The 16285-nt window shown below is 47.2% G+C and overlaps 1 protein-coding gene and 1 pseudogene across 3 annotated transcripts in view; both read left to right on the top strand.

Moving 5' to 3' along the window:
- Positions 1-524: 524 nt before the first annotated feature.
- On the top strand, positions 525-12984 carry LOC139330754 (uncharacterized; annotated as a pseudogene).
- The window catches only part of sass6 (SAS-6 centriolar assembly protein), a 22095-nt gene continuing 13850 nt past the window's right edge, over positions 8041-16285 (top strand). For 2 of the 3 annotated variants that reach the window (XM_070960282.1, XM_070960281.1), the window contains exon 1: positions 15045-15302. In XM_070960282.1, the coding sequence (XP_070816383.1) occupies positions 15241-15302 (62 nt within the window). In that variant the 5' untranslated portion in view covers positions 15045-15240. Of the gene's footprint in view, positions 8290-15044; positions 15303-16285 lie in introns of those variants that run through there. The other variant, XM_070960283.1, reaches the window with a different exon arrangement.

The raw sequence follows: 16285 nt of genomic DNA, 5'->3' as shown, positions 1-16285 counted from the left end.
TCCGCGCGGACAGAGACTCGGAACTTTCCGGCAAAACTAAAGGTGGAGGAATCTGTTTCTACATCAACAGTGGTTGGTGCAACGATGTGACAGTGATCCAGCAGCACTGTTCTCCTGACCTGGAATCTTTTCTCATAAACTGTAAGCCCTTTTATTCACCCCGTGAGTTCGCCTCATTCATTCTGGTCGGCGTTTACATCCCGCCGCAGGCCAACGTGCAGGACGCATAGCGCGCGCTCGCAGACCAGATACTGTGTGTGGAGTGGACCAATCCGGACTCTTTAGTTATTGTCCTTGGCGACTTTAACAAAGGTAACCTCACTCACGAACTCCCCTAATACAGACAGTTTATTAAATGCCCGACCAGAGAGGAGAATATTCTGGATCACTGTTACACCACTGTCAGGGATGCTTATCACGCCGTCACCCGCGCCGCACTCGGCCACTCCGACCACGTCATGGTCCACCTGATTCCTACGTACAGGCAGAAACTAAAGCTCTGCAAACCCGTAGTGAGGACATCAATGAAGTGGACCAGTGAGGCTGTGGAGGATCTCCAGGCGTGTTTGGACTCTACTGACTGGGATGTGTTCAGGATTGCTACCAACAGTATGGATGAGTACAGGGAGGCTGTGACGTCCTACATCAGCTTCTGTGAGGACTGCTGTGTCCCATCACGCACCAGGGTGAGTTACAACAATGACAAACCCTGGTTCACAGCCAAACTCAGACAGTTAAGGTTGGCAAAGGAAGAGGCCTTCAGGAGTGGGGACAAAGACAGATTCAGAGAGGCGAAGTACAGGTTTAGCAAGGCGGTGAAAGAGGCTGAACGACTGTACTCTGAGAAGCTCTAACACCAGTTCTTAGCTAACAACTCTGCGTCTGTCTGGAAAGGACTCAGGCAAATCACCAACTACAAGCCTAAAGCCCCCCACTCCATCAACGATCGACGCCTAGCCAACGACCTGAGCGAGTTCTACTGCCGCTTTGAAAGACAAAGGGACAGTCCAGCAACCATCCCCCAATTACCACCTTAAAGGACCCCCCCACCCACCCACCCACCTCAGTGATGACTCTTTCTATTCATGAGAGAGATGTCAACAAACTCTTCAGGAGACAGAACCCCCGGAAAGCAGCTGGACCAGATTCTGTCTCCCCATCCGCCTTGAAGCACTGTGCTGATCAGCTGTCTCCAGTATTCACAGACATTTTTAACACCTCACTGGAGACATGTCATGTGCCAGCCTGCTTCAAGTCCTCAACCATCATCCCAGTTCCCAAGAAGCCAAGGACTACAGGACTTAATGACTTCAGACCCGTTGCCCTGACCTCTGTGGTCATGAAGTCCTTTGAGCGCCTTGTGCTCTCACACATCAGAGACATCACCGACCCTCTCCTGGACCCCCTGCAGTTTGCCTACAGAGCCAACAGGTCTGTAGACGACGCGGTCAACCTGGCCCTCCACTTCATCCTCCAGCACCTGGACTCCGCAGGAACCTACGCCAGGATCCTGTTTGTGGATTTCAGCTCTGCCTTTAACACCATCATTCCAACCCTGCTCCAGGAGAAGCTCTCCCAGCTGAGCATGCCTGACTCCACCTGCGGATGGATTACAGACTTCCTGTCTGACAGGAAACAGTGCGTGAAGCTGGGGAAACACTTCTCCACCTCAAAGACCATCAGCACCGGATCCCCTCAGGGCTGCGTTCTTTCTCCTCTGCTCACTGTACACGAACAGCTGCACCTCCAGTCATCAGTCTGTCAAGCTGCTGAAGTTTGCGGACGACACCACTCTCATTGGACTCTCTGATGGCGACGAGTCCGCCTACAGGTGGGAGGTTGACCATCTGGTGACCTGGTGCAACCAGAACAACCTAGAGCTCAACACTCTAAAGACAGTGGAGATGGTTGTGGACTTTAGGAAAAACTCAGCATCACCTGCCCCCATCACCCTCTGTGACTCTACTATTGACACTGTGGAGTCCTTCCGCTTCCTGGGAACTATCATCTCCCAGGACCTCAAGTGGGAGCCGAACATCAGCTCCCTCATCAAGAAAGCACAGCAGAGAATGTACTTCCTACGGCAACTGAAGAAATTCAGTCTGCCAAAGACAATGATGGTGCACTTCTACACATCCATCATTGAGTCCATTCTCAGCTCCTCCATCACCATCTGGTACGCTGCTGCCACTGCCAAGGACGAGGGCAGACTGCAGCGTGTCATTCGGTCTGCAGAGAAGGTGATCGGCTGCAATCTCCCGTCTCTCCAGGACCTGTACACCTCCAGGACGCTGAGGCGTGCAGGAAAGATTGTGGCTGATCCCTCCCACCTTGGACATAAACTCTTTGAGACACTCCCCTCTGGCAGGAGGCTGCGGTCCATCAGGACCAAAACCTCACGCCACAAGAACAGTTTTTTCACGTCTGCTGTCAGCCTTATTAACAAGGCCCGGAACCCCCCCCGACACTTCACACTTCACCTCTGACTCTACTTGTCAGTGACATTGCCACAACCATATGCGTTACATTAACGCTCTACTTGGACTCCCTTGAAAAAACAGTCTGTGCCTCTGTTAAAAAAAAAAAAAAAAAAAGACTTGTGTACATATATTTATATTGTGAGATTTTGTATTTTACTACTGCTACAGTTCTTCTATTGTTGTATTTTTTACTTATTTTCTTATTTCTATATTATTTACTTACTGTCATATTTTTAACTTTTTAATTGCTTCTTCTTGATAGATGTGTCATGCACCAACCTCACCAAAGCAAATTCCTTGTATGTGTAAAATCGTACTTGGCAATAAAAAAGAAAAGAAAAAAGACCTCAGCCTCCTGAGCAGATAGAGTCTGCTCTGTCCTTTTTTGTAAGGTGCAGTGGTGTTATGAGTCCAGTCCAGTTTGTTGTTCAGATAAACACCCAGGTACTTATAAGATGTCACCATCTCAATGTTCCTTCCCTGGATGTTCACTGGTGATGGGGGAGAGTACGGGCGCCGACGGAAGTCCACAACCAGCTCCTTGGTTTTTCCAGCATTAATCAGGAGCTGGTCCTGCAGCATTCCTGGTCTTTAACCTCCTGAGCTGCCTGAGAATGTGTCTCCTGGTGGCCTGAAATGGTTTTCAGGCCTCTCCAGACTCCTCTGGTGTTGTTCTCCTGCAGCTGTTCTTCCATTCTCCTCCTGTATCTGTCCTTCCCCTCACTGATTTTCCTTCTGAGCTCTCTCTGAACAGTTTTCGGCTCCTCTTTTTTCCAAACTTGAAGGCCCTCTTCTTCTCCTTTAAAAGAGCCTTAATGTCAGGATTAATCCAGGGTTTGTTGTTAGAGTGACACCGTACAATCCTGGTGGGTACAGTGTTCTCCACACTGAAGTTTATGTAGTCCATAATGCTGTCTGTCAGACTGTCCATGTCCTCCTCCTGAGAGTCACTGAATATATCCCACATGGTTTTCTCGAAGCAGTCCTTCAGAGCCTCTTCAGCCTCGTCAGACCACCTCTTCACTGTGCGGGACACAGCTGGTTGCCTGTTGACAAGGGGCTTGTATACAGGCAGGAGATGACCCAGGTTGTGATCAGCTCTTCCCAGAGGAGGGAGGGGTGATGATTCGTGTGCCTCCTTGGTGTTGGCATAGAATAAGTCCAGTGTTTTATTGTCTCTGGTGGCACATGTGACATACTGGATGAATTTGGGCAGAGTGGAGGACAGAGAGGCATGATTAATACCCCCAGAGATCAGTAAAAGGGCCTGTGGTTTCTGAGTCTGCAGCCTGCTGATCACAGTGTTGATGTCACAGGCTGCATCGGCGTTAGCAGAGGGAGGAATATACACAGCCACCACTATGGCATGTGAGAACTCCCGCAGCAGATAATATGGCCTCAGACTAACAGCCAACAGTTCAATGTGATGTGGAGGAGTTACACCATCTATCATTCACAAACACTGCCAGTCCTCCTCCTTTCCCCTTACCGCTCCTCTCTGTCCGGTCTGCCCGTATGAGTAAAAAATCCATCCAGCGCTACCGTCGCGTCTGTGTGCTGCGTTCCCAACCAAGTCTCTGTGAACAGTAGAATATTGCACAGCCAGTATTCCTTATGGTGTCAGGTCAACGCCATGAACTCGTCCATCTTATTGGGGAGAGATCTTACGTTCCCCACGATGACGGACGGGAGAGTCAGTCTATACCCAGATAGCAGCTGACTCCCCAAAGGATCCACCTCCAAACCGGCAGATCCGCGTAACAGTCGCATCTGTGTTACTGCCGTGACACGACACCTTTCCGGGCTCAGGTTTCCGGAAGCGGGAATTGTGGTGGGTGGCAGTCTGTCAGCGGAATCCAGCCGGATACGGCACGGAACCAGAGGGACGACCGCGCGATTTTTGTCTCTCTGTTTTTTCCCTTAACGCAGTGTTTCTCAATTCCAGTCCTTGGGCCCCCCTGCCCTGCATGTTTTAGATGTTTCCTGCTTTAACACACCTGATTCAAATGAGAGGCTCGTTATCAAGCCACTGCAGAGCTTGATGACGAGCCGATCATTTGAATCAGGTGTGGTGGAGGAGGGAAACATCTAAAACATGCAGGGCAGGGGGCCCGAGGACCGGAATTGAGAAACACCGCCTTAACGGAAGCAAAAGCAAACGTCTCTGACTGAAGGAGAGGGGGAATGGATCTCCACATTTCTTCTTAAAGGTAAGTCACATAATGTGATATGACTATTTCATAATTAACGTTACTTGTGCTAAAGCTCTTAAAATGTTTGAACTTTTCTGGAGTAATTTGTCAATGTCTGATATTAAGAGACTCCCATGGTTTAAAAGATGAATATGGAAATATGAAAATGAAATCACAAGGTTTAAAATATGTCTTACATATAACTTAAAAAAAATGTATACCTGCAGAAATCCTATTTTTTGCATCCCTATTGATTTGGTAGCCTAATACTGACAAATTACTTAATGGACAAAAGGATCGATTTTGTTGTTGTTTATTTTTTGTGTTACTTTCTCTACTTTGGCGTTACTGACAAATTTTCTCTTGTTCTTTTGTATGCAGGTACCTCCTGGGAATTAAATTGATGTTGTTGTTGCTATTTTTAGTTAGATATTTTGTTTTGTTTTTTAAAATGTTGTTAAAAGAAGAACAGAAAGGCTAGTTTTAGCATGATAAAAGAACTTTATTGTCGAAAAAAAAATTAAATGGTTATACCAAAAAGAACTTTATTGTGGAAAAAAAATTAAATGGTTATACCAAAAAGAACTTCATTGTGGAAAAAAAAAAAAGGTTATTCCAAACAAAAAATTCTGAGTTATTTATTTACTGCCATAATCGGACTGATAAAGCATGGATGACTTCATGATAACCAGTAGAAAGTCTCTCACTTTTCCTTCCAGGCTGAATACTGCAGATAATTTACCTCAGATACAGGTGAACAGTCAACATTTTGGCAGCTTTCATGTATTTGTTTCTGATTACTCAAACATTCAGAGGGCCCCGGCATAAGGGAAACGCAGAATAGCAAAATTCAGAGTCCAGCTCTATCAGTCCTGCCTGAACAAGATGATTCATCACTTTCTTAATTTACAAAGGAGCATGTACCATCCAGAATTACATACATAATGTCTTGTGTAGGTGGCCAAAAGGCAGGGAATTCAACTTGCTCCTTTGAATGATGTCATATGTTCATATGTTGTTCTCATGCTGTTACAAAGCATCTGTCTTTTCTATTTCATCAGTCTGTTTCATATGCCTCCTCAAGGTCCTTTTAGTAAATGCATCCTCATAGAAATGTGCCTGCATGCCCTCAAAAGAACACCCGTAACCTCTGCAGGTGTGATAAGATGTTTAGGGTTTTTTTTTTGTAAAATCAACAGGAATTTTTTTCTCAAAAAAATGTTTGGCGTTCTACGTATTCTTGCATCATTCTCAGAAGGAATAAGTGATAAAATGTGCAATATTATTTTAATGTAACATGACAGTAACCTGCTAGCCACAGAGTTATGGTATTTTCACTTTCACTTAAAAGGTTAATTACAGTAAAGTAGAAATACCCACAAAATGAGCTATATCCCCAGCCCAAGTACACTTGAAAGCTGGCCAAGCTGCAGCCCAGATGAAAAAACGGCTCCGCAGCAGTATTGCCAGAAGACACCGGCCCAAGTCCGTTTGGGAGCTGGTCCAGTTGCGGCCCAGATAAAAAAACGATCTACACCAGTACTGGCCTGGTATGCCAAAAGACAGTGGCCCAAGTCCGGTTAGGAGCCGGCCCAGCTGCGGCCCAAATGAAAAAATGGATCTGCACCAGTACTGGCCCAGTTGTGCCAAAAGACACTGGCCCAAGTCCGGTTAGGAGCCGGCCCAGCTGCGGCCCAGATGAAAAAACGGATCCGAACCAGTAGAAGAAGAAGAAGAAGAAGAAGAAGAAGAAACGTACTTTATTAATCACATATCACAAGGTGTTAGTTGCACTACACGCCATGCTTTCCGTGAAATTAGTTTTTGACCCATCCTCAATCTGTCGATCCTCCGTGGCAGACCAGGAGCGGTGGGCTGCCAGCTGCCAGGCAACGCTGACGCCCGCGCCTGGGGACCAGTACTTCTTTGTCACCATTGGTCAGGTGGTGATCTTGTTGCATGTTTTTAGTGGGGGTTATTACGGAGGAAACCCCGGGTGAACACGGGGAGAACATGCAAACTCCACACAGAAAGGCCCCTTTTTCCTCGAGCAGCAGGCACCAAGGTACGGTGGAGGACATGCCACCAGTGCCCACAGCGGGATTTGAACCTAGCTGTGAGGCGACAGTGTTACCACTTGTGCCACCGTATTGGCCCGTTGTGCTAAAGGACATCGGTCCGAGTCCGTTATGCGGATCCAGCCCAGAACTTATGGAGGGTCTGGGCCAGATCTGGGCCAAATAATTTTTGCTATCTGGGTAAGCTCTCCTCCTGTCGCGGAACTGATCCCAGCACAGCACCCCCGCATCCTCCTCCTTAGCTCACGGGGGACATCAGGTCGCTCCTCCAGCCGCACAGCTGTGTTACGCAGGGCCAGCAGCTGATCCCTACTGTAAACAATGGGAGCCATTGTCTCTCATGGACCCACAGACGTGGTGAAAAAGTTGCACAAGTTGTGAAAGCATTGAAAAGTTAACGTGCTTAATGTCTCTGATGCACCAGACATTTACAAACACGCAGAATGAAAATGGATGAAAAAGATGCACAAGAAAACAGAAAAAGAGGGGGAAAAATCTCTAAGAGTCTAGAGAGCTGTCGCTTGTACGGCACCACCGTGTTATATTCCTGACAGAAAGCTGCAGTTTGTGTCATGTATGAAACGCAATGTCAGTACTGAATTATCAAACGTTGATGTGTTTGACACACATATCCACCATAACCTGCTACACGGTCTTTGTCACTGTTTTGACAATACCTGAATTCCTAAAAGCTTTCTGACAGAAACTTCTCCCATAACCTCCCAAATGGGCTTGCAAGGCAGACTAAGATTTTCCATATACAAATCAAAGGAAAACAATGTGCTTTCAAGAAGGTTATGGAGCTCACCGAAGCATGCATTACTACATCCTTAATAATGTCCATCTGGGTGAAACCTCAAGTATTTAAGGAGTCTTACTTGTCCAAACCTCAAAGTTACACATGTGCACCCAAGATTTATAGAAAACAGCCTATTACTCTTAGAAACTCACACTACAAACTTCTAAACTATATTTTCACTACTCATCTTTAAACAAGGATTTCAAATCATATTTCAGAAAAAGAATGTGGTTTCTTTTAAAAAAGATCATTCCACAGCAATATAGGGCTGGTGATGGACATTATTGAATACAGAAACCTAACTGAAGATAATGGATTTATTTTCTTTTCAAATTCCTATAAAGTCTTTGAATCATTGGAGCATGCATTTTTCTTGTTGATACTTGAACATTTTGGTTTTGGAGTTAAATTTAGAATTTTATTTGTGAACTGTATCACAATATTAGCAGTTGTGTCATGGCTGTGTTTTCTGTCTGCTCTGGTTCTGTGTCTGTATCTCTGCAGGGCTGGAGTGTGGCAGGGGTGGGGCTGATCTCCTCTGACGCGAGTGGCTTCTAGACACACCTGACTCTAATCCTCCTTCATCAAGTCTCTCATTTTTAAGCTGGCTTCTCCCACACTCCTGTGCCAGAAGATTAACGCTCTTGTCCTTTGTGTCTCAGCACAGAGTTATCTCCTGGTCTCTGCCACACTCCCCCAGCCAATGCGGTAGTCTTCTCCAGTGCTTTTGGTTTGTTCACGTGAGTTGTGCTATCCCTCACCACAGTGAATTGTTGTTCTCTTTTATGTGTTGAGCCTTTTCCCCCCGTGGTGATTTTTGGTTTTTTGTCTGCCTGAGCTGCATTTTTCCCCCAATAGTGATTTTTGTTTTTTTGTCTGCCTGAGCTGCATTTTTCCCCCAGTGGTGTTCTCTATTTATATTAAATCAATCTTCAGAATATAAAGATTTATTCCGATACTAGATAAATTGGAAATCCAAAAGGAGTTGCTGTGTTTGATCCAAGGTTTTAAATGATTTACAGTATCTTCAAAGCTCCATTAAGGCAATCAAGATCAATGCCTTTTAGACCACCATCTTTTATTTCTTTAACCATATTACTTTTTTCATACAATGTAATTTGTTTCTCCAAATTAAGATTAATATGCTGAATAGATTTTATTAATTTATTTGGAATTGCATTCAAGTAGGTTGTGTAGGTACACCTCAACAGACTTTCCAGCTTTGTTAGATAAATGTCATCTGCTCTTTGACTGATGTTAATATCTGTATGCAACACATTTAGTTTTTTCAGATGTCATTACAGTTTTTAAGGTTAATTGGTAACATTTCAGTAACTAATATAAACGAATATGGTGAGATGGGACAACCTTGAGGGATTGTTTCATTAATCTTAAAACTGGGATTGGAGCCATTAGGGAATATGACACAACTTGTTAGTTCAAGCACTCCCTTGTCCACCCCACCATAGCGTACGGCTCCCACGGCGGCCGGCACGCGCAGTCCATTACAAGAAACAAACACACAAAAAAAGAAAAAATAAGTGAGTTAGCTTCGGTGCTACGGCTAACAGGAAGTGACGGAGTACTTCTGGGTCAGTATGGCGGCTCAGGAGGGACATTGTTGTGTGGGCTGCGGGGTGGCGATGCCCCTAGAGGATGGGCATGATAGCTGCGTTTTATGTCTGGGGCATGAACATGCTTTAGTTTCAAGAGAGAACCCTCAGTTGTGCATGGATTGTTTTATTCTGCCTGCACGTACCAAAGAGGCCCGTTGCCGATTTTTTGCTCCAAAGCATATGGGTGCTCAGGTTTATGAGGGACCACAGCTTAAAACTAGGAGAGTGGTTGTGGCTTCAGAGGGGAGGGGGGAGTGTTCTGGTGCCTGGCAGGCTCCATTACCTCCTTTTCAGCCTATCATGGTTCAGCCTCCACTGAGCCCTCACTCCATTGGTGTCCCCCTCTAACTCCATACTTGGCAACGCCACCTGCTCTAGTAAAAATTGCAGGGTCATGGATAGCCTGCTCGCCAGGCTACATAAAGCAATGTGGGTGCAGACTCAGCTGGCAAATACAGGCGCTATTTTGTCCCTTTACCTCCGTGACTTGTCTCGGCAGGTTCAGGTCGACACCAGCGTTGACGAGGAGCCGCAGATGGCCTCCTCATGCCTCTCCTCTGTGATGAGGGAGCAGGCTGAGGCAGCAGGCAGTGCCTTAGCTTCCTTTTGGGTAGCTAGGCACCACTTGTGGCTGTCTCAATCCCAGCTGCAACAGGGGGATAGAGACTGCCTGCTTAAAGTGCCGGTGGAACCCACAGCCATGTTTGGCCACTGCCTTATTGCAGCAGGCGCAGGAGAGCTGCCACTGTGCTAAGGAGGTTTCAGTGGGCCTTGTCAAGCGTGTCGCAGACTCCAGGCCTAGACAGCCTCGCTCTTGGCCAGCACCAACTCCTGGGGCCTTGTCATGGGGTCAAGGGGACCTCAGACTCCAGCTAGAGGCCTCCCAGCAGCATAAGCGCCGCCGCCAGGGCAGGGGCAGAGGACTGACTGCTAAGGCAGAGGGGTCCTCCAAGCGCCCTCAACCCTCCTGACAATTACTGGACTCGGGCCAACCAGGTTTCCCCATCTGCTGCTCGCAGGGTGGCCTGGTTGGCCCTGGAGGCTGACCAGTGGGTGGTTTCCACCATGACCCACGGGTACCGCATTCCGTTTTTGCGCCGACTGTCGGTTACAGGAACACCCATGTTTACAACAGTGGCCGATCATCACCAGGGGGCGGTTCTGCAGGCAGAGCTGTCCGCTCTCCTGGAAAAAGGGACCATAAGGGAGGTGGCCTCAGGGGATCAGCGGGCTGGGTTTTTCTCCCGCTACTTTCTGGCCCAGAAGAGGGACGGAGGACTTCGCCCAATTCTGGACCTCAGGGGGCTGAATCAGTATCTCCGGCCCCTGCAATGCCAGATTTTGAGGGTCCCCAGGGTGAGACAGGCAATCTCTGCAGGAGATTGGTTCGCCACTATAGATCCGAAGGATGCCTATTTCCAGATACCCATCTGGAGGGGTCACTGGCGCTTCCTGCGGTTTGGCTTTGCCGGCAAAGTATACGAGTTTCAGGTGCTGCCGTTCGGTATTTCTCTGGCACCACGCACCTTCACTCGATGTATGGATGCGGTTCTCTCCCCCCTGAGGCGCAAGGGCATCAGAATTTTGAACTACCTCGACGACTGGCTGGTTTGCGCAGTCTCAGAGGAGCAGTGCCGTCAACACATAGCCCTGCTGTTGGACCACGTTCGGAGTTTAGGCCTGCGCCTAAACCAAAAGAAGAGCAGGCTCGAACCGGCCCAGGTGACCTCCTTCTTGGGTATGGTCCTGGACTCGAGGAGCGGTACAGTTGCTTTGACCCAGGAGAGGCAGCTGGCATTCAGGTCCTGTGTTGCCCTGTTCCGGCTGCGCGCTCTGGTCAACTGGGGTCTCTGCCTTCGCCTCATGGGCCTAATGGCAGCCATGGTGCAGGTAGTCCCTCTCGGCCTCTTGCACATGCGACCTGTACAGAGGTGTCTGTTGAGCTTGGGTCTGTGCCCTCAGAGGTCCCACAAGTCCAAAGTACTGGTCTCTTGGAGGCTCCACAGAGCCCTACGGTGGTGGAAGGTCCCCGTGAACATCAGGGCGGGCCGCGATCTGGGTCCAGTGATCTATCGCCAGCTGGTGTACACCGACGCATCCCCGGCAGGGTGGGGCGCGGTACACGAAGGCTGTGGGGTCAGCGGTATCTGGACCGGCCGGTGGCAGGGTCAGCATATAAATGTCCTGGAGCTGAGGGCGGCTCTTCTTGCTCTGTGTCATTTCTTGCCGAGACTGAGGGGTCATCATGTGATTGTCCACACCGACAGCACAGTGGCAGCCGCTTACATCAACAGGCAGGGGGGGCTGGGCTCCCCGGTCCTGTGCAAGCTGGCTACAGTTCTCTGGCAGTGGGCTCACCCCCTCTTCCTCTTGCTCAGAGCCGTGCATGTGCCGGGGGTACTGAACTCCGCGGCGGACATCATGTTGAGGGGGGGCCCTCAGTCGGGGGAATGGAGGCTCCATCCGGAAGTGGTTTCCGAGATATGGTGTCGCTTCGGCGGGGCAGAGGTCGACCTGTTCGTGTCAAGGGAGTCGTCCCATTGCCCCGCTCTTTTTCTCGCTGCGGAACGACGATCCCCCCTTGGGCTGGGATGCTCTGGCTCATCCATGGCCCAGGGTTCTGCTCTACGCCTTTCCCCCCTTCGCTCTTCTCCAGCCTCTCTTCGAAGAGTTCTGGTGGAGCATGTGCGGGTGATATTGGTGGCGCCTCTGTGGCCCCACATGGCATGGTTCTCAGCCATTCCACCTCTGCTGGACGGACCACCATGGGAGCTCCCGTGCCGGAGGGACCTTCTCTCCCAGGCGAACCACCCCTTTCCAGCAGGGCTCAGGCTGGTGGCTCGGCCCCTGAGAGGGACAGGTTCCTGGCCTTAGGGTTGCCAGAGCCTGTCTTGGCAACACTTCAGCAGGCCCAGGCTCCATCCACAAGGGTGGCTTATTCGTACCGTTGGCAACTGTTTACTGCCTGGTGTGGGTCTAACCAGGTGGACCCCTACTTAGCCTCAGCTCAGCAGATCCTGCAGTTCTTGCAGTCTCAGCTGGAGGCCCGGAAGGCTGCGGTGACACTGCGAGGATTGGTGGTAGCAATCAAAGCAGTGCAAATCGGTGAGGTTGCACTGGGTGCTGAGGACTGTGCCCTCATTTCTAGGTTTCTCCGGGTGGCCCAGAGGCTTATGGTGTGAGCTGCTGGTCCCACAGTTCCTTCGTGGGACTTGGATGTCGTCCTTGGGGCTCTTCAGAGTCCCCCTTTTGAACCCCTTGGGGGTGCTGATTTGAAGTAGCTTTCCAAGCGCCTTTCTGCTTGCTATTACCTCGGCCAGGAGGGTGAGTGAACTTCATGCATTGTCAGTGCATGGCAACTGCTGCCAGTTCTCCTCGGGTGGTTCTAGTGTCGTTCTGAGACCCAACTCAGCCTTCCTGCCTAAGGTCCTCACTGAGTTCCACCTGTCTCAATCAGTTGAGCTTAGGTCTCTCTCCTCTCCTGATGCTGGTGAAGACGCTGAGCAGGGTCGGTCTGCTCTGTGCCCGGTGAGGGCCTTGACGGAGTACATTCGGCGGACTCAGGCTATCCAGAAGTCCGATCAGCTCTTTGTCTGTTACAACCCTGGACATCTGGGAAGACCTTTGTCTAAGTCCAGACTGTTACACTGGGTGGTGGACACTATCCATCAGGCTTACGTCCTGTCAGGTGTGCCTGTTCCATCAGGGGTCCGGGCGCACTCCACTCGGGGTGTGGCTGCCTCCTGGGCCTTGTGGCGGGGGGCCTCCCTTGCCTCCATTTGCTCTGCCATTGACCTTTTCCAGGTTCTACTGTCTTAACGTCGCTGCCAGCAACTCCCTTGGGGAGCGGGTGCTGGGCTCGGCCCAACGATAGACACGTTGTCTCCCCTCGGCCTTGCGCCTTGCGTGCCGAGTGAGCGGCTTCCCTGTGGCCAGCCTAGCCCCTGCGTCTTGTGGGGCCCCTGGCTGGTTCCCTTTGGTTGCCTTGCGTCTTGCGGGCTTCCATGGCACCCCTTTCCCTCTCAGGATGGGCACTAGCGCCTGGTGGGGCCTACTCCTGTGTCTTGTATATATTGTATATTTGTACATAGTTCGTCTGTTGCACGTTGTGGTGTGGGATTGTGGGCTGCACCGTCTCCTCATGGGGTGTCTTAAAGGTCTATCCCGTACATATGGAATATGTAACGAAGTGGAGAGATAGAGATAGAGAACGTGTGGTTACTGTGTAACCTTGGTTCTCTGAGTGAAGAGACTATCTCTCCAGTCCTTAGTCCGCTCGGAGACACGTTTCGATCAAACTATCAGTGATCGCATGCCAGCGCTGGCGCTTTATAGCTACCCAATAGGGCATGGCCGGGCAAGCTGGTGTGTCTTAAAGAATTATCCAAGTACCCTGACAAGCAGCGGGGGTCATATCCCCGTACATATGGAATATGTAACAGAGTGGAGAGATAGTCTCTTCACTCAGAGAACCAAGGTTACACAGTAACCACACGATTTTTGTTTTTTTGTCCGCCTTGCTGCATTTTTTCCCTAATGGTGATTTTTGGTTGTTATTCATTTTCTATCAATAAACTGTGTTTAAACTCTATCTGCATTCTGGTTCCTTGCCTTCCTCACATCCACAACAAATTGTGTCATATTCCCTAATGGCTCCAATGCCAGTTTTAAGATTAATGAAACAATCCCTCAAGGTTGATGTTACCAATTAACCTTAAAAACTGTAATGACATCTGAAAAAACTAAATGTGTTGCATACAGATATTAACATCAGTACAACGATCAACAACGATCAGATGACATTTATCTAACAAAGATGGAAAGTCTGTTGAGGTGTACCTACACAACCTACTTGAATGCAATTCCAAATAAATTAATAAAATCTATTCAGCATATTAATCTTAATTTGGAGAAACAAACTACATTGTATGAAAAAAGTAATATGGTTAAAGAAATAAAAGATGGTGGTCTAAAAGGCATTGATTTTGATTGCCTTAATGGAGCTTTGAAGATACTGTAAATCATTTAAAACCTTGGATCAAACGCAGCAACTCCTTTTGGATTTCCAATTTATCTAGTATCGGAATAAATCTTTTATTCTGAAGATTGATTTAATATTAATGTATGGTTTTTAGCTGATTTAATTAAGGCTAGTGGTCATTTATTAGATTTCGATCTGTTCTGCACAAAAACCTTCCCCTAACCATCCAAAATCAGGTTTCTTAAATTACATAAAGCACTAGTCCAAGAATTTGTGTTTCTGACAAAAACATATAATGGCATACCAACCTATGCAGCAAACTATCAGGGGATTTCAATCCTGGACAATAAATGCAAGAATTATTAATAAAGTTGTTTCACTGAAAAAAATATTCCTTGGAAGACAAAACAAAAATGACGTTAACCCTTTTTTCTTCCTGTGGAGAGATTCTGGTTATTCGTTTACAACATTATCCTGTTAAAGAATTTATTTGACATATTGATGATAATACAGTATGTGTTCACATTTTGTGAAACTGATATTGAAACGACAGACCATATCGTTTTCCCATGTAGCGTAATGCATATATTTTGTCTTGACATTCACAAATTGCTAAAACAAAAAATCTCAGCATATCTAGGTTTTATCTCTAGAGACAATACAACTATATGATTTTGAAATCTGCCTTTGGCAATTCTCTGCGTGTCATTATACTTGTAGAATGTGAATGTTTCCATACATGTTTTTTTCATTTTCAATTAGAAAGAAAAGAAAATTAAGTGACACGTGTGTTAGTTCCACTCCCACTCAGCAGGTGGCGGTAAGGGGCTTTATGTTCGCCAACCGCCGTTTAGCGTCAGGAAGGAAGGAAGGAAGGAAGGAGGGAAGAAGATAATTTATGTTCCGTTTCCAGGGCGATTCGGTTGGCGGCTGAAAAGCGCCAAATCAAAAATACTGAGGGAATAGCAATAAAAGTCCGAAGGGTTCGTCTGACGGAAACCAACGAATGTCAGTATTAACTGCTTCTCCTTATATTTGCGCGTGAACATGTCAGTTCACTATCCCAGTGAAAGACTCGTTTAATTTTTAAAAACATGGAGGAACTCTTCAGCAAAGTATTACAAGTGAACGTGAAATGCATGGACTGTGAGGAAAGGTAAGACTGCGGACTTTGATGTGAGATTACCTTACCTAGCGTAAGTAAATTACAGTTATGCTATACATCTCAACAGTACAACAGGTCAGAGTGATCTTTCTAATGTGTTTATGTTAGCAACATTTTTATTATTAGTACAAGACAAAAGACAATAACGCAATGTACAGAATTAACCGTTAGGTATAACCTGTAACGTTAACTTGGCATTAGGGATCACTAATAACCAGTGATGACCAATTTTGTTTATTTAACGTTGTTTTTGTAATGTTTATATATGTTTTCTCAAGTCTCGTAACGTTGATGACCGACTACCACTGAGTGATACCCTGCGCTGCAGCTACTGAGCTAGGTTTACAAAGTCCCAACCATAGACATAATATACGTAGACGTCTCATTACGTGCTGGAGCGTCGCCGCCATATTGGGTGGGTCTCCGCTAGCACCAGAGCCAACCGAAGTCAACGTAAAGAGCGCAACAATGCCCCTATTTTATTTATTTATTTATTTTATTTTATTTAGCTTCCCAGCCCCAGTTACAAGCTTAACAGTAAGAAGCATAACAGTAAGACGCTGGAATGACCTGGACTTTTAAAGCTAACTTTTCCTGGCCTTAAAAAATAAAGAAAGAAGGAAAAAAATGTACTGAGCAGGTATATATGGGAGCTTTGTATGTATGTATGTATGTATGTATGTGTGTGTGTGTATGTATGTATGTATGTGTGTGTGTGTGTGTGTGTGTGTGTGTGTGTGTGTGTGTGTGTGTGTGTGTGTGTGTGTGTGTGTGTGTATATGTATGTGTGTATGTATGTATGTGTGTATGTATGTGTTAAAATCAGTGTATATCACAAAGAGAGAGAGAGAGAAATCAAATGAACAATCAAACTATCTTTATTAAAATATAAAATTCATTCATTTATATATTTATTAATGTGCCATACCATATGTCTGTATTATGCTCTTTAACAAAGACCAAGTATTTCAGCA

Source organism: Chaetodon trifascialis, chromosome 4 (assembly GCF_039877785.1).
Source record: "Chaetodon trifascialis isolate fChaTrf1 chromosome 4, fChaTrf1.hap1, whole genome shotgun sequence".
In the NCBI taxonomy this organism is placed as follows: domain Eukaryota; kingdom Metazoa; phylum Chordata; class Actinopteri; order Chaetodontiformes; family Chaetodontidae; genus Chaetodon; species Chaetodon trifascialis.
Note: the sequence above shows the minus strand (reverse complement) of the source record. Positions and strands in the feature narration are given on the sequence as shown.